Source organism: Mobula hypostoma, chromosome 2 (assembly GCF_963921235.1).
Source record: "Mobula hypostoma chromosome 2, sMobHyp1.1, whole genome shotgun sequence".
Taxonomy (NCBI): Eukaryota; Metazoa; Chordata; class Chondrichthyes; order Myliobatiformes; family Myliobatidae; genus Mobula; species Mobula hypostoma.
Window position 1 is genome coordinate 22619992 of NC_086098.1, and position 19248 is coordinate 22639239.

At 39.7% G+C, this 19248-nt stretch overlaps 1 protein-coding gene across 12 annotated transcripts in view; it reads right to left on the reverse strand.

The window, feature by feature from the left end:
- The window catches only part of trdn (triadin), a 147831-nt gene that overhangs the window by 49617 nt on the left and 78966 nt on the right, over nucleotides 1–19248 (reverse strand). For 9 of the 12 annotated variants that reach the window (XM_063034174.1, XM_063034112.1, XM_063034138.1 and 6 more), the window contains exon 3: nucleotides 13735–13788. The exons of the other annotated variants lie outside the window; for them this stretch is intronic. In XM_063034174.1, coding sequence (XP_062890244.1) covers nucleotides 13735–13788 — 54 coding nt within the window. The remainder of the gene's footprint in view (nucleotides 1–13734; nucleotides 13789–19248) is intronic. 12 annotated transcript variants of the gene reach the window in all.

Consider the following 19248-nt stretch of genomic DNA (forward strand, 5'->3'; position numbering starts at 1 on the left):
CGCCTGAGCGAATTCGGCCTTACAATCAACCCAGCCAAATGCCAGTTCGGACTCGACACCATCGACTTCCTGGGCCACAGGATTACTAAAGACGGGGCAACCCTGCTGCCCGCCAAGGTAGACGCGGGCCGCCACTTCCCCCGACCCAATACAATCAAAGGCTTGCAGGAATTCGTGGGTATGGTGAATTTCTACCACCGTTTCCTCCCCTACAGTTCTATTCTATTCATGAGCATAAACCACAAGATGTAATCATGTATACTTTTTTCTCGAAACATAAGACCATAAGACAAAGGAGCGGAAGTAGGCCATTCGGCCCATCGAGTCTGCTCTGCCATTTTATCATGAGCTGATCCATTCTCCTATTTAGTCCCACTCCCCCATCTTCTCACCATAACGTTTGATGCCCTGGCTGCTCAGATACCTATCAATCTCTGCCTTAATCTCGGCCTACTTCTGCTCCTTTGTCTTATGGTCTTAAATACACCCAATGACTTGGCCTCCACTGCTGCCCGTGGCAACAAATTCCATAGATTCACCACCCTCTGACTAAAAAAATTTCTTCGAAATCATGGCTAATTCAAGGATGCATAATTTTACGATAATTGGAGGAAAGTATAGGGATGCTGGAGGTAACTTTTTTTACACAGAGGGTGGTAGGTGCATGGAACATGCTTCCAGCAGTAGGGTAGAGACAGATACATTAGGGACGTTTAAGGCACACAAGTGAAACAAAAATGGAAAGCAATGTGGGAGGAAAGTTTTAGATTGATTTTGTATACATTAAAGAGTTGGCAAAATATTGTGGGCAGAAGGGCCTGTATTATGCTATACCATCCTATGTTCTGTGTTCTCTAAGTGAAAATGTGTTAAAATGGGGGAGATGCAGATCAGAATCAGAATCAAGTTTAATATAAGACCATAAGGAAAGGAGCAGATTTAGGGTATATGGTGTCATCAAGTCTACTCCACCATTCAATCACAACTGATTTATTATCCTTCTCAATCCCATTCTCCTGCTTTTTCACACCATAACATTTGATGTCCTGACTAATCTAGAAGCTATCAACCTCTGCTTTAAAATATTTGACAACTTGGCCTCCACAGTCAAACATGACAATGAATTCCACAGATTACCACACTGGCTAAAGAAATTCCTTCTCATCTCTACTCTGAGTGGACGTCCATCTATTCTAAGGATGTGCCTTCTGGTCCTAGACTCAATCACTATAGGAAACATCCTCTCCACATCCATTCTATTGCGACCTTTCAATATTTGAAAGGTTTCAATGAGAAACCCCTCATTCTTTAAACTCCAGGGAGTACAGACCCAGAACCGTCAAACACTCCGCATATATTAACCCTTTCATTCCCAGGATCATGCTCGTGAACCTCCTCTGCACCCTCTCCAATACCAGCAGATCTTTTCGTAGATAAGGGGCAGAACTGATCACAATACACAAAGTGCGGTCTCAAAAAATGTCTTATAAAGACTCAGCATCACATCCTTGCTCTTATGTTCTAGTCCTCTCAAAATGAATGCTAACATTGCATTTGCCATCCTGACCACCAAATCAACCTCCAAATTAACCTTCAGGGAAACTTGTGCAAGCACTCCCAAGTCCCTTTGCACCTCCAAGTTTTGAATTTTCTCCCCAATTTGAAAGCAGTCTATGCTTTTCTACCTTCTACCTTCTGTACCGCCTCCTTGATGGTAGCAATGAGAAGTGTGCATGTCTGGGTGATGGGGGTCCTCAATAATGGATGCTGCATTTTTGAGGTATCACCTTTTGCAGATGTCCTGGATGCTGGGAAGGCTATTGCCCATAATGGAGCTGGAAGAGTTCACAACTTTCTGCAGGTTTTTCTGGCTCTGGGCAGTGGCCCCTCCATAACAGACGGTGATGCAGTAGTCAGAATGCTCTCCACGGTACATCAGTAAAGCTAACATAGCAATTCTCCTCAAATTCCTAATGGCATATAGCTGCTGTTGTGCCTTCATTGTAATTCTATCAATATGTTGGACCCAGGATAGATCTTCAGAGATGTTGACACCCAGAAACTTGAAAGTGCTCACCCTTTCGACTTCTGATCCCTTGATGGAGACAGGTATATGTTCCCTCGTCCTACCCTTTCTGAAGTCCACAATCAGCCCCTTGGTCAGTGTGAAGCTGAGTGCAAAACCACTCAACCAGCTGATCTATCTTGCTCCTGTACGCCTCCTCATCACCAAGTAAATACTGCTGACAGTAGTTGTGTCGTCAGCAAATTTATTGATAGTTTTGGAGACGTGCCAAGCCACACAGTCATGGGTGTAGAGAAAGTAGAGCAGTGGGCTAAGCATACATCCTCGAGGTGCACTAGTGTTTATTATCAGCGAGGAGGAGATGTTGTTTCTGATTCGCATAGACTATGGTCTCTCAGCGAGGAAGTAAAGGATCCAACACCTATTGGTGCTCACTCTGGTAGTCTATGTGGATTGTGCATATGTCTAATTCTGATATTTTCCCCAGCAGCACAAGCTCAAGTAATATTGAGTATTCTGCACACAAATAAACTGACCTATGCTAATTCAAATCATTCTGCCATTTCTTAAAGAGCAGGTAAGCAGTGAATGCAACCTCTGCTGATAAGTCAGGTGTAGCTTGGGCAGCATTGCCTGGAGGTGTGGCTGTCACTTCACAGAAAACAACAATCACCCTGATCAATGAGGAGGCCAGGAAGACACTGAGGACAAATCTGAAACCGCAGAAAGGAACCAGGAGTAGTGGGAAGTGGGTTGTCTGCACCACTCTCTGCAGAGTCCTGCGATTGAGGGAAGTACAGTTCCCATACCAGGCAGTGATGCAGCCAGCCAGGATGCTCTCAACTGTGCTCCTGTAGAAAGTTCTTAGGATTTGGGGGCCCATACCAAACTTCCTCAACCATCTTTTGAGGTCTTTTGAGAAATTTGGTGCCTTTGAGGAATTTTAAGGTGGGTGATTATTTTTCATCAAGAAGGGACTGTAATAATTATCTTGTGAATTGTTTGATAAGAATGACAAGCATTGTCTGAAAGTATATTGGCCTGAGATTTTGATGATATTTGAAAGGGCTTGCTTAATAGTTATTATGTACTGGATCAACATTTAGTGCACTGCTTAATTCCTTCATAGAACGTCACTAAGGAATTAAGAATGAGCTATTCATGATGTGGTCTTTCTAATGAGAATTCACTAATATAGAGGACACAAAGGAATTCTGATACATGTGGGAATTGATATATATGTCAAAATAATGGGTGAATGGCTTAAAGGTCGGGAGGATTGGTGGGCCAGTATCTGAGGGGTGGTTGATAAGCTCATGACCTAAGGTAGAAGGAGATATGCTATACAGCTCTTAAACTTTATAACTCTCCTGCACCTTTCGAGTTGCCCCAGAAACTCATTCCTGTTCTGCTGTCGTCCCTGCTAGTGTCCCTTTTCCAAACAACTTTGGCCAGTTCCTCTCTAATGCCTCTGTCATTCCCTTTACCTCACTGTAATATTGATGCATTTGACTTTATCTTCTTCCTCTCCAACTGCAGGGTGAATTATGATCACAGCCTCCTTAGGATCCTTTTACTTTAAGCTCCCTAATCAAATCTGGGTCACTACATAATACCTAATCCAAAATTGCCTTTCCCCTAATGCACACAACCACAAGCTGCTCTAAAAAGCCATCTCATATGCATTCTATTAATTCCCCCTCATGGGATCCAGCACCAACCTAATTTTCCCAATCTACCTGCGTATTCAATTTCCCATGACCAAGGTAACATTGACCTTTTTGCATACTTTTTCTATCTCCCACTGAATTTTGTATACCATGACCTGTCTATTGTTCAGGGGCCTTTATATAACTCCCATCAGTGCATTCCTACCCTTGCAGTTTCTTAACTCTACCCATAAGGATTATACGAGGGGTGATTGTTAAGTTTGTGGCCTAAGGTAGAAGGAGGTGAGTTATACAGCTCTCGTTACATGCATGTGCAGTTCAATTCTTTGAGTGATTATGCAGAAAGTTTGAGGTTAATAGCTCATCAGTTAATAACTCATCAGGGGTGATTGATAAGTTCGTGGCCTAAGGTAGAAGGATGGGTTATTATCTTCAACCTTTCTGCATAATCACTCAGTGTTGAACTGCACATGCATGTAACGAGAGCTGTATAACTCATGTCCTTCTACCTTAGGCCACAAACTTATCAATCACTCCTGCTGTGGACCACTCTAGACGTCCAAGACGCCGACTTCTACAAAGAAGGGATCTTTATGCTCCACGACCGCTGGACTAAGTGTGTAAATGTAGGAGGGGACTATGTTGAAAAAGTAAATGTGCTAGGTTTTCTAAAATTGACTCTTTCTGCTTAGGCCACGAACTTATCATTCACCCCTCGTATTGTTTAGTCAAGCAAGTGTCGTAGGATTCCACGTTACAGGTTTGGGGTCATGCCAGGGATGTATCAGCAGCAGAAGTACTGGAGTCAATAACTGGTGGTGCAGGGTTGCAGGCTTCTGAGTGGGGGGGGGGGTCAGTAATTAGGCAACATTGGGCATTGACCATTGGGCAGCGGAGGATTGCAGTCAGGGATCTGACTGCTGGAGGAGGCATTGCAGAAAGGTGGTAGGACATAAATATCCTGACGAATCTCATGGATAAATTTTAGAATTATCAAGTTCCCAAGTAAACTGGCTCAGATCAGAGGATGGAGTGCAGGGCAAGGTTTGCGAGCTTGAGAGGGAGTGTTGAGATGGGTACCGAGACAAAGTCTCAGTGGAGTACCTTTAAGTCAGAGGTAGGCTCCACAGTAACTCTGAAACTTTATCATAAGTGACCCACAGAGAGTATGTGCCACGGCATTCAGACATGGTGCTGCACATCATTTGATTCTATAATGCTTGTCCAAGGTCCTATATGCATTTTGGCACCAAAAACACAGACACAAAATGATGATAGTAGGTTTTGTGATCAATGGGGTAAATCATCAATTTTAATAACATTTTAATTCTTACAGAAATTGGATCACCCAACATGCCAAAAGAACAATATCCAATCAGATCCCTTGAAATTTAAAAAGTGATTTATGTTTGTAGAATCATTTTGTACAAGAAGTCCTCAGCTAGTACGTTAAACTTGTAATCATTTAGAATATTGATTATCTCATATGTATGATACAATATTTATGTATATTTGGTAGAAATATAAAAATTGTACATCAACGATTTGGATTATGGAACAGATGGCTTTGTGGCTAAGTTTGCTGATGATATGAAGATAGGTGGAGGGGCCGGTAGTGCTGAGGAAACAGAGAGTCTGCAGAGAGACTTGGATAGATTGGAAGAATGAGCAAAGAAGTGGCAAATGAAATACAATGTTGGAAAGTGTATGGTTATGCACTTTGGCAGAAGAAATAGACGGGCAGACTATTATTTAAATGGGGAAAGAATTCAAAGTTCTAAGATGCAACGGGACTTGGGAGTCCTCATACAGGATACCCTTAAAGTTAACCTCCAGGTGGAGTCAGTAGTGAAGAAGGCGAATGCAATGTTGGCATTCATTTCTAGAGGAATAGAGTATAGGAGCAGGGATGTGATGTTGAGGCTCTATAAGGCGCTGGTGAGGCCTCACTTGGAGTACTGTGGGCAGTTTTGGTGTCCTTATTTAAGAAAGGATGTGCTGACGTTGGAGAGGGTACAGAGAAGATTCACTAGAATGATTCCGGGAATGAGGGGGTTAACATATGAGGAACGTTTGTCCGCTCTTGGACTGTATTCCTTGGAATTTAGAAGAATGAGGGGAGACCTCATAGGAACATTTCGAATGTTGAAAGGCATGGACAGAGTGGATGTGGCAAAGTTGTTTCCCATGATGGGGGAGTCTAGTACGAGAGGGCATGACTTAAGGATTGAAGGGCGCCCATTCAGAACAGAAATGCGAAGAAATTTTTTAGTCAGAGGGTGGTGAATCTATGGAATTTGTTGCCATGGGCAGCAGTGGAGGCCAAGTCATTGGGTGTATTTAAGACAGAGATTGATAGGTATCTGAGTAGCCAGGGCATCAAAGGTTATAGTGAGAAGGCGGGGGAGTGGGACTAAATGGGAGAATGGATCAGCTCATGATAAAATGGTGGAGCAGACTCGATGGGCCGAATGGCCTACTTCTGCTCCTTTGTCTTATGGTCTTATGGTCTAAATTCAAAAGCCACAGGATAAAAGGTCACTCTTGGCAGTAAAATTAGTATTCTAATAAGCATAAAAGTTTCAAAGTTTATTTCCAAAAATTATAAAGACTTTTCTGTTTAATTTTGATGATTGATTATTAAGATGAAAGGAATGTGTTTTTCTTTCCATATTATAACCAAACTTTGCAAAAGAAATTTAATTATATTTAAAATTAATCCCTCTTTATGGAATTTATGTACTTAGGCATATCTCAAAATAAAACCATTTGAATTCATTGCAATCAATATCACTGAGTATTATATTAATAACATAAAGGTAAAATATGCTAAAGAACTTTAACTGCTACTTTTTAAATAATTTGTTCAAAAGCTAAAACTGATGCAAGATTAAGGAATAAAAGTATAATTCATAAAGTATTCTGGCATCACTGGTACTGACAATGTTGTAAAGCCTAATAACCCTATAATTTATTGTGTTTTTTTGTACAATCAGTTCACTGTGCTCAGTGTGCTGTAATAGAGAATTATCTCTGACAATCCAATAGAAAAAGCTTATCAGAACTGTAAGGATTACTGACAGTAACAACAGAAATAATACTAGCATGATGCATCACTTCTGAAGTCAAAGGTAAACACGCATTTGTGTGAAATCCAGTGCATTGGTATTTCAAAAGGTACTGAGAAAATACTACGTTTTCCTATTTTATATGATTTTTCTGTATTTTACCATATTGACTGTCTTTCTCAGGGCAGAAAAAAGATAGCAGATCTCAATTGTAGGTTCCAAAATTCTAGTCCAAATTAAGCCATATGACTAAAGCTATGATTTCAGAAGGCATTAGCAGTAACTAACATGACAAAGCAGATAGCTCTACAATTACAGAAATCCCTTCTGCTAAACCCTCTCTAGAACTGGAATCAATATTTTTCATAAAATTACTGTATGAACCTTAAATTTCACTGGACTTTCCTGTGTGGGAATATACTGTACTCTTTATGATATTACAACAGAGACTATATTTCATTAACTGTAAAGTGCATTTACACTTTAATGGATATTAAGAATCTCAAGCATGGCAGGTTTACCCAGCTCAATAGTGGTGCAGCTGGATTTGTTGCCCATTGTTTTGCAGGAGGTATCAGAGGCCGTGTGTGGCTAACAAATGGTGGAAATGACTGGCTTGGACATTTGTATTTACAAACACTCTGCGGCTGTGGGCTTGCTTTCGGAGACTCGGCACTCCATGGTCCTTGTGTTTATTTGTTTACTTATTTTTTCCATTTTTTGCGAACATCAGCACAGCGCTGAGGATTCACTTTTTGGATCCCTGATATTTGTTTACTTTTTATCGTTTGCACGGTTTTGTTGTTTTTTTCTCACAGTTCGTGTTCGATGGTCTTGTTTGGGGTTTTTCTTTGAATGGGTTCTGTTGTGCCTGTTTTGTGGCTGCCTGCAAGAAGACGAATCTCAAGGGTGTATGCCGTATTCAAACTTCGATAGTAAATGTACTTTGTGCTTTGAACTTTATTGTGATCTCAAGGCCCTGTCGGACATTGCTAGTGTAGAACACTATGAGTCCGATTCACTAGTTCATTGGCGAGACCAAAGCTGGGGGAATTGCATGGCCTCAATGGAGGCGTGGACCAGGTCCTCATACCTGTTGCATCCACCGGGGAAGGAGTCACCACAGCTGTGTGCCAGTGGATTCCGTACTGGGCTGGGGGCTGGCCCCTCCAGTGTTCACTCCTGTGAAGACAAGCTAGATTGCATTTGTGTGCAGCTGCGAGATAAGGCACTGCTGCAGGCTGTTCTTACAGAAATGTGGCTCCAGCACAACATCCATCAATCTACAAGCCCTGACACCCAGAGACGTGGGCTATATATTATTATTAATTTTTAATCTTTTTGTAGCTGTATGATTTTCTGCCATCATAATTGTACTGCATGCGCTATGTGTGCTGTGTGTAACTGTTGGTACTCTGTTTTGCACTTTGGCCCCAGAGGAAAGCTGTTTCGTTTGTTTGCATTCATGTATATGGTTGAATGACAATTAAACTTGAACTTGAACTTTAGATGTTCTGAGCTCATGAAAATCACCAAATAAATGTGGCTATTCAGTCAATTAATTAATTAATTAGATTAGATTAGATTGACAGCCAAAATAGATTAATCAATGCCATATCTTCTCATCCATTCATCAAAGAAAAGATGAATCTGATGGGAATACTAAAACACTCAGAAGTGTTTCACAGCTGGGGTCGCTCGAACAAGAACACCATCAAATAAATGTTACGGTTTCCTATATGCAGTCATGATAACGAATACAGAGAAAGCTGTGAATCAGAGGTTGGCTGGGAGAGTTTGATTATATTGTGTTATGGAAGTAAGATTTATCACTTACACTGTTTAAGGTTTTAATTTGTTAATTGCAAAGATGCTAAGATAAAAGAAAGCAATTTAGAAGGAAATATGAAGGCGATGCAGCACAGGGGGAAATTTATTGATGTGGGAAATCATTTGCTGAAGATGTTTAATGACTGAGTCCAAGGCTGAAAATAGTTGAAGAAACTGAAATGGGCGGTCATCAGTCCAATAGATCAAGAAGGAAGTTAAGTCCACAACAAAGGATGTTGCACAGATGGTTCACAGTTCATGTCACGTACTAAGCAAGAATGTAATGGAGGACATAGAAATAAGCACAAGATTATGAGGGGCATAGTTATAGTGGACAGAGAGTATCGATTTCCCAGGGTCTAATACCCAAGGGCATGCATTGAAGGCAAGACTGGATAGGTTCAAGGGGAATGTGAGGGTTAAATTTTTCACTCAGAGAGTCATGGATGCCTGGAATGCGCTGCCTGGTATGGTGGTGGAAGCAAATTCATCAGAGGTGTTTTAAGCGACATTTGGATGTAAGGAAGTTGGAGGGATATGGACATGGTGTAGGTAGCAGGGATTAGTGTGTGGGTGTTTTTGATTTGCTCTTTAGCTGGTTCGGCACAACACTGTGGGTCGAATGGCCTGTTCTTGTGCTAGACTCGTCTATGTCCCATGTTCTATGTTAAGAAACTAGACATTAGTGCTCAGGAAAGGAAAATTATTTCCCCACTCATAAACTAAATTTAAAAGTGCACAATATCCTTTTTAATCATATGGAATGTTTAGGGAACAGATCCGCACCATCCCCCATGTGAAGTCAACTAGTTCTTCTATTTGTACAAAATGGGGATATGGGTGATAAAGGTTGGGTGAATGAAAAGCTACTACTGTAGAACAGAAGAATGGCACCTCAAATCATTTATTCTGTTTGCTTTGTGGAACAGTTTTGCCCAAGGAATCTAAACATATGACTAGTGGAGTGCTGCAGGGATTGGTGCTGGGTCTTGTTGTTTATCATCTCTATCAATATTTTAGATGACTATGTGATTAACAGCAAATTCACAGATGACACCAAGATTAGAGGTGCAGTGGATAGCAAGGAGGACTATCAGAGCTTGCAGCGGGATCTGCACCAGCCAGAAAAATGGCAGGTGGAATTTGATGCATACGTGCGAGCTGCTGCACTTTGGAAGGAGCAACCGGGGTAGGTCTTTCTCAATGAATAGTACAGCACTGAGGAGTGCTGTACAACAAAGGGATCTGGGAATACAAGTCCATAATTCATTGGAAGTAGTGTCACAGATGGTGTCATAAAGATAGTTTTTGCCACATTGGCCTTCATAAATCAAAATATTGATTTATGAAGCCCAATTTATTGATGGGAGGCTATGATGAAGTTGTGTAAGGTGATGGTGAAGCCTAATTTGGAGTATTGTGTGCAGTCTTGGTCACCTATCTACAGGAAAGATACAAACAAAGTTAAAACAGTACAGAGAAAAATTCCTGGGTCTAGAAGACCTGAGTTAGAAGGAATGATTGAAAAGGTTAAGGACTTTATTCCTTGTAACCTAAAAGATTGCGAGGAGATTTGGTAGAGGTATACAAAATTATGTGGGGTATAGAGAGTATAAATGTAAGTAGGCTTTTCTGCTGAGGTTGTTGGGACTAAAACCAGAGGTCATAGAATAAGAGTGAAAGATGAAAAGTTTAAGGGGAATGTGAGGGGAAACTTCTTCACTCAGAGGGTCATGAGAGTGTGGAATGAGCTGTCACCACAAATGATGCATGCGAGCTCGATTTCAACATTAAGAGAAGTTTGGATAGGTGCATGGATAACAGGGATATGAAGGGTTATGGACCAGGTGCAGGTCAATGGGATTAGGCAGTTTAAATGGTTCAGCATGGACTAGATGGGCTGAAGGGCCTCGTTCTGTGCTGTACTTTTCTATCTATGAAGCTATGAATTCCGCAAATAGAACTAAGCAGTCTAGCCTCTGTGACCACTGTAAGCAGCTATGCAATTCAAGAGAAAGTCTGCAGATGCAGGAAATCCAAAGCATTACCTGCAAAATGCTGGATCAGCTCAGTAGCTCAAGCAGCATCTATGGAAATGAAGAACAGTCGACTTTTCAGGCCAAGACCCCTCTTCAGGACTGAAATGGAAGGGGAAGATGCCAGAATAAAGAAGTGGGAAAAGGGGAAGGAGGTTGGCAAGAATGTGAAAGGTGAAGCAAAGTGGGTAGGAAAAGTAAAGGCTGGAGAAGAACAAATCTGATAGGAGAATAGAGAGGACCACAGGAGAAAGTGAAGGAGGAGGGCACCTGGGGGAGATGAATTCATGACCCGGGGGGCAGGTGAGGAGAGGTAAAAAGTCAGAGTGGGGGAAAAAAAAGAGGGCAGGGGGCAGGTAAAAAACTGATTCGTTTCTATCTTTATGTGATTCATATCTGTCATTATATGTTTTGTTGGTCCTTTGAATATCTGGTTCAGACCAGACATAGATGCTAGCAGATTGTTCAAGCGGATATAGGGAAGCCTAGGCAGGGAATGGATGAGGATATGAGGGAAACATTAGGATTAGTGTAGATGGGTGATTATAGCATAATCATGGTGGGCTGTGCAACTTTTTATGTTGTACTTTGATTCATATTTTTCTTAAGCTATAGAAGAAGAGCATTTGGCCCATCAAGTTTATACTGACTCTCAGACCAATCCCATAAATCCAAATCCACCCATGGATTTTCCAAGAAGCACAGTCTACGTATGCCTAGCAATTCATCCCGTGATTTTCCTACCACCACCTACGTAGCGACAATTTACACAAACCGGTTAACCTATCGGCATGCCTTTTTGTGATGTGAGAGGAAACTGGAAGAGCCAGATGGAGAACTCCACACAGGGGTCAGTATTAGATCTAGGTTTTGAGCTGTGAGGCGGAAGCTTTAATTAGACCATAGGACACAGGAAAAGAATTAGTCATTGAGTCTGCTCTGCCATTCCATTATGGTTGGTTTATTAACCCCCACAGCCCCATTTTCCTGCCTTTGGTGTTCTTAATAATCAAGAACCTATCAACCTCAATAATATCTGAGTAATCTTCTGCATCAATATTGGTTAATTTAAATTATTGTTCATTTAAATAATTCATTACAGGCTATATGTATAAATACATGAATTAAAGACAACATGATGCTACCACAAAGTTAAGCCTACATTCCTGGACTCCTGTGTCTTCCTTTGAATTAATTTAATGTTTTGGAGTTACAAAATATAACACTCATCTTTAAACATGCACGATGACTTGGCCTCCACAGCTGTCTGTGACTATGAATTCCACAGATTCATCATAATCTGACAAAAGAAATTCCTCCTCACCTCTGTTCCAAATGGACATCTCTCTATTCTGACGCTCTTTGGTGCCAGACTCCCCACCAGAGGAAACACCTTTCCCTCATCCACTTTCTCTTGGCCTTTCAATATTCATTTAGTTTCAATGAGATTCCCCCTCATTCTTCTAAACTCCAGCAAGTACAGGCCCAGAGCCAATAATCCTTTCATTCCCAGAACCAATCTCATGAACCTACTCTGATCCGGTTTATTTCTGCTAGTGCTACTCCATGACTTGATAGCTCTGTTAATCAATTCCTACGAGAAGAGTCTTAGTTAATAGCAGTGACTGACACCACTGAGAGGATATATGAATTCATGATCTGAATTCATACAGAAGTATTTTATTGACCATAGATATTCATAGTTACTTTGGCTTAATCTATAATTCTGAAATCTTGTGGAAAGCAATTACTCATACCTTATCAGAGAAATAATAATACTGTCAAATTTTTTTGCACCAAATATATTACTTTTGCAATTCTACAGATGCTAGAGTTTGTTAAATGTGCTTTGATTTCACTAAAGTATCCAATACCAATTTATCTTTTGATGATGGTTCACCTTTGACTTTACATACCATAAGACAATCAGAAATCATAAAGCTGGCATAAATGCAGCCTGAAACATTTGAAAATGGAGCAAAAGCACTCTGAAAGCTATCTTTGCTTGGATTTTACAAGTTCCACTGTGTGTGTAAGTACCATTTTATGATAGCTATTCAGTTATGTACTTATTGGTACCTACTGCACTATCAAAGTGGTTCTGTTGTTTTACTTACTTACTGCCCTTTATGCTGCTGGTGATTAGGGCAGCAATGAAGGTCCCCCATCTCTGTATGTCCACACAGATATAGAAGGATTCCTCACTGCTGTTTCCATAACAATTGTGTTTCACATGTTAGTGTTGTTAGTGCTGAGCTGAACCCCCAATCCTGGAGGATCAGTGGACCACTTGGTAGGGTCACCCACGTCGAACAGGTCGAAGGCCTCTATCCGTTTGGCGTTGCTGACCCTGCAAGAGCCCCTGACTCCAGCCGACATAGCTCTCCCTGTTATTGAGGCAGTGAAGCTCCAAACCCTACAACAAGGTTGTGGTCCTTTTGGAGGTCTGTTGTTTTAACTATCTATTTAATTCATTCACTGTTGTACATTACATTAGATCTGCTCCTGACTACCTTTTGTAAGCAATCCAGAACCAGCTGTTGTTAACTTTTAATAAAGAAACCAGCCTTTTTCATGCGCTGTGATAATAAATTTACACAAATATTTTTTGGCATAATAACACATTAGCAGTCAGTATGACACAGATGAATGTAAGAGTTGATTATAAGTTGTCTTCTTCTTTCCTTCCTCCTAATAAACGTGGTTAAATCCAATATATAAATAAAAGATCAAAGTTCATGCTATGATTTTCCTTGAATAAAAGCAGGCTGTTAGATCCCTAATCTCAAGAAAGTTAAATAAGCTTTCATTCTTTCTAATGAGCATGGTAAGTCTGTGTTGAGTCATATGTATTAACCATCCAGCTACAGGCATCTGGAGACATATTGAGAAACATTCAGTACATTGCTGGCATAATAGAAGTTAATTATTTATAGATCATCTCCATAATTGGGGAGGTAGAAATGTTTGATTATTTTTGGAAAATCAGCCATGCCAGATTAGGATCAATTAACTAGCTAGACCTAAATGTATTTTCAAACACTCCAGAATTAAAAGCAATCCAAACAGTTCCAACATCACTACTGCATGCAGTATGTCTTTACCAGGTGGCAAACAGGGCTCATCACAGTACAGAGAATAGGCAGGATCTAAGTCAGCTTTAGAAACCAGGATGCCAACGAGATGAAGTGTGTCATGATCGATCGAGAGAGGAGGAAAAGCATTAAAAATAATGAGGACCCAGGAATGACTCAAATGCCAATGGAATGCAGAGAAACATTCATCACTTCAATGAAAGGTGACAGTAAAAACATCAGGAAATGGCTACATTGCAATGTTTTTGGGTGTGCATACATTGTAGGGCAAAGCCTACTGGAGCCAGGTGTCATTTTAACACATGAAAGTCTTCAGGTACTACCCATTGAATTAATACTTTAAAAGCATTAGCAATTGATATTTTTACTGTTTAGAACTGCAGCAAAAATGAAGATATTCAATATAAACTGTTAATATAGATTTTATTGTTTTGATAGCCAATCAAACTTCAAATAGGTTGCTTAATTTTCTGACTTCATTATCCCTTTGTGGAACATTAATTGCTCAAATAAGATGTAAGCATTTATGAATTAGTTAATAAACCTGTGGAAAAAGATGAAGGCTGGAATAGCTTGAGTCATTTTTTCCTTGTTTTACATGTTTTTAATTTTATTTTACATTTTTTAAATTAAAATATATTTGTATCTAGCCAGTGACTTAGTAACTCGGTTTCTTAACGTTGTCATGACTGGGGGCGGTAGTGGGGATAAGCTCCCACTGCCTATTAAATGCTGCCAATGGTGTGCGACTCAAGTAGCCTCCGAAAACCAAGTCCAGCTCCTGGCCTTCATGTGTGGCTTAGCTGTTAAGCCCAGTGGAGCCGTTCCTACTGACAGGAGAAGGGACAGAGGCAGGTCACCGCCATTTTAAAGCCAGTCGCTTTGGGCAGATGGAACTTGTCAGCCGTAATTGGCAGCTCATCTAGAAGGAAACTTTGATCTCAAACTTCCGCTGCCTTGAGGCAATACACAGTCATGGGGAAGGCTTCAGGAGTAAACCCTGATTGAGCATGGCTCAATTGCAGGCATTGATAACCATTGTCTTCAATTAACTGTAATCTATGGTAAAACTCTCTTATTATGTGTAACTTTTCTCCTGTACTGGCCATTGACCACTGGTCTGGTGGAAGACTTTGTTCTATCACAGTATCAGACGAGGATAGGTACACCACAACAGTCCAGCACATCCAGATTCTGACTCACGGCAGCTGTCTATGAGGAGTTTACATCTTGTCCCTGTGAGGGTATGCATTTCCTCCAGATGCTCCACTCTCCTCCCATATTCCAAGGACATGCAGGCTAATTGGACGCTATAAATTGTCCATGCTGGGTAGGTGAGCGGTAGAATCTGTGATACTGGATGTGATTGTTAGGAGACTAAAATGAGATTAACATGGGATTAATGAAAATCAATTCTGAGTCATTGGCATGGATTCAGGGGGGTGAGGGGCCTGTTTTCATCCTTTATGATTCCATGACACAATGAGGGAAGTTATGCATTCTATACCCATCTCATCAAAAACAATGGCACCTAGCAGTTCATCTGTGCCTGGCAGAATAAAGCAAAGTTGATCTGCCTACAATTCTACTGACATCATTGGAATGAATTTTAGTAACAATGTATAAAGTTTTGATGTGACTAGACTTCATCTTTTGTCCATCAGTTTCTAAGCTAAAAATAAAGGTATAATTTACTTGAAAAGTCTGTCTTTTTTTCATTCAATACTTTAACATTGGGAGCATCTACACATGGGTTTGAAATACTGTTGTCATAGAAACAGCTTTATCTGTATGGAGGTTTACAATGCAAATTTATAAATTAAGGAGATAATAAGTATTTCACAAGACAGGACAAAATAAGCCTGTGAAGTAGAACTGCAATTGCTTTAATGAGATGGGATTGATGCAAAACTCCATGTATTACAGATTAATGAAAACAAGTATATGTCGCTATATCAGTCACTCATGTTTCCATCCCTGCAGTTTTTCAAAGAAGCAGTTAAAATCACCTGAGTGTGGTCTAATTAGCTGTTAGTTATTTAGAATGTCTTCTAAACTCTCAAGCATACTAAGTTGAAATTAAGCTCAATGTTTTCTATAAATAAATTGACTACACAGCTAATATGTAAATAGAAACATGTCAATTAGTAGACAGCTTCCCTCCAACTTAATTATCCTATTAAGTGAAATGTGCTAATCTATTAAAGACAGTCTTATAATTAGCAACAATGCCCTTTAAAGCATCATTGCCTGATAGCTGTATAAATTGTTGATTATACCTTCAACTCCCAGTTTGGCTCACTTCCATTTAAACTGGCTCAAAAATCATTTGCTGGGAAGATTAGCGTCCCTCTAAATGATGCTAACAGCATAGCCTCTCCAGTTGCCTTCCCTATCTTCATCAACACCCACAAGAGATGATTCATTCCTTTTAATTATGATGATGTGGTCACAACTTTGACCTCACTGTCATTGGAGCACTTTATTTCCTTTACAGAACTCTTAGAATGTTTCACTTTCAGAATGTATCTGTTGAACACAGTATATTGCGGGCCATTTCCAACTAGGGGACAGAATATCTACCGTCTACAGTATCATTTCTGCAGACTTTTTTTGTGTAGAAGTCGTTCTATCACTTGTTATATAATTTTTGTACGACAGAAAGGGAGGTGCAATACGTTAACAAACTATTTATGACTCCTTGTATCTAGTATGCTGTTTAAAATCAGAAAGGATTTTTAAAATTAAAGATTATTTTTTGAATTATTTCTTCAATTTGCTGATACAGAATTTCTGGAGAGATAACACAATGATAATATAGAATTAAATGTGACCAAATAGACATTAATTTTGCTATGTTTCTGATGGCTACGATGTCAACCATTTTAGATAATGAGTGTTACAGAAGCCAAAGCAAGAAGAAATTATCTTTGACATGCAGTATAATTGTACCAAAATTCACTTTAATATGTAGCTGATATTATATAGTACACTCAAAATGAGTGCTAGCTCAATCTTCAATCGTGCATTTACTACCATTAACTTTTTTAATTAATTCTGATTATGATGCAATCTGTCTAAAGACAATTTCCAGCTATACAAGTTTAGTGCAGATGCAACACCAATAGAACAAAATCTTCACTGCAACCAGCTCCTTATGTGGAACAAAGGTGTGGATATATTTTACTTCAAAGTAGGTAGATACCTTAAAATTAAGTTACTACTTTTTACTGGCTAGTATGAATTATTATTGGAAATATTTTGCTTTGTCATTGGTTTTAATAAGACCTGCCTGCCAATGCCTTATTGCAATCTCTGCGGGCTGTATATTTTGCTGCTGTTTTCCCATCTGATCTGTTTGATTTTCTGGATCAGACTGAAGTTATTATTATGTTGACTAATTCATCAGCAAAATCCTGTAAACTCTCTGAAAATTTTCCGTCTGGTTGTTTCACAGCCAAGCAAAACTATCAGAAAATGGGCCCAGTCACCTTAGGAGGCCAAAATGAGAAATGGTTAGAATATCATCTGTGCCAACTTTGTGACCTGCTAGACAGGGTTTAGGGAGTGAATCGTGAAGCAGTGCAAGCACCACTTTCAAAGTATTTTATGATTTAGACAAAGGACATTTGTATTTTAATGATATCTCATTTAATACCAGCAGTCCTTAAGGACTAGAACCTCAATGATATTGGACACTCATCTGGTGCCATGAAGCCACAGGACTCCACACCTCAAAATACTTGTGAACTTACTAAATAAGCAAAATGATTCCAATGCATGGAAGGTAGAAAGCACTAATTATTTTAGATTGCTTTTAGGGAACAGGTGCTATTGTTAAGTATAAGTGGATTTTTCTGCATATAAACTTCTCATGCCATCGAATTTCATTCGTAAGGCCAGTGATGTTGTGGGGATGGAACTGGATTCTCTCACGGTGGTGTCTGAAAAGAGGATGCTGTCCAAGTTGCATGCCATCTTGGACAATGTCTCCTATCCACTACATAATGTACTGGTTGGGCACAGGAGTACATTCAGCCAGAGACTCATTCCACTGAGATGCAACACAGAGCGTCATAGGAAGTCATTCCTGCCTGTGGCCATCAAACTTTACAACTCCTCCCTTGGAGGGTCAGACACCCTGAGCCAATAGGTTGGTCCGGGACTTATTTCCTGGCACAATTTACATAATACTATTTAACTATTTACGGTTTTATTACTATTTAATTATTTATGGTGCAACTGCAACGAAAACCAATTTCCCCCAGGATCAATAAAGTATGACTATGACTATGAATTTGAAATGTATTACATTGACAGGCAGTAGTCAACATCTGATAATAAAAACGATTGGAAATCTGCTGCTAGTACGACTAGTCTATTTTACAGCATCAAAGCTTAGTGAGAAAGAGGGCTTTATAACACACACAAAGCGCTGGAGGCAGTCAACAGGGCAGGCAGCATTTATGGAGGGGAATAAACAGTCTACATTTTGGGGCCAAGACCCTTCATCAGGAATGGAATGGAAGGGAGACAAAGCCAGAGTAAGAAGGTAGGTGGAAGGGGAAGGAGTACAAACTGACAGGTGATAGGTGAGAGCAGGTGAGTGGTAAGGTAGGTGGATGGGTAGGGGAGGGGGATGAAGTGAGAAGCTAAGAGGTGATAGATGGAAGAGAGTGCTTTACAGTGGGTAAGACTGAGGTTCTAGAGCAACTGAGTTTAAGAGGTCACATATTCCTGTTGAACTACATTAAACCTCCGCCAATAAAAGTAAGAGTCAGTAGAATACCTCACCAAAATGATAAAAAGTAGTGATTTTTTTTCAATTATACATCATGATATTCATCAAGCAAAAACTAAAATAATATTCATGACCAAATTGAATGTACCTTTCTGCTGATTTTCTTGAAACAATAAAGATTGGTTTCAGAAATCTTCAATTTGCAATTTTGTTAATGGGCTAAAAGTACCTATTAGCTCAAAATTAAATTAATTATGACAAAAATAATATTCACACCTGATGCTTTTTTTGTTCATGGGTTGAGAGAGGGGATACTTCTACCACTGCATTTGCAAACTAGTGAAACACCACCCAGTGTTATAATATTTGATCGTCCCAATTTCAGCACTTGGCATTTTCAATGAGTGTTTCTTTCTCAAAAATTTCACCAGATAAGAGTGTATATCATAAATATTGGCTTGTGTTCAGAATATTAATTTGAATTACTAATATGCACAGTTTGGCAAATGAGTTTCTTCATCAGTATTGCAAAATTGGAGAGGTATCTTCTTTAATGAGCATCTGGTAAACTCCTGCAATTTACTGAAAATTATCAGCTCCAGTTTTGTAAGTATTCGATCCAGTATCAAGAAAAAGAATTTTCAACTGTCTGTTTCGACTAGCTTTGGTAATATAATGCTCTTTGAGAGAAACTCTCAAATTAAAACTACCTTAGTAGTTAACTTAAAATAGTAAAATCCTATTTTGAACAATGTTTAAAGACATTGAAGATGTTTCCACCC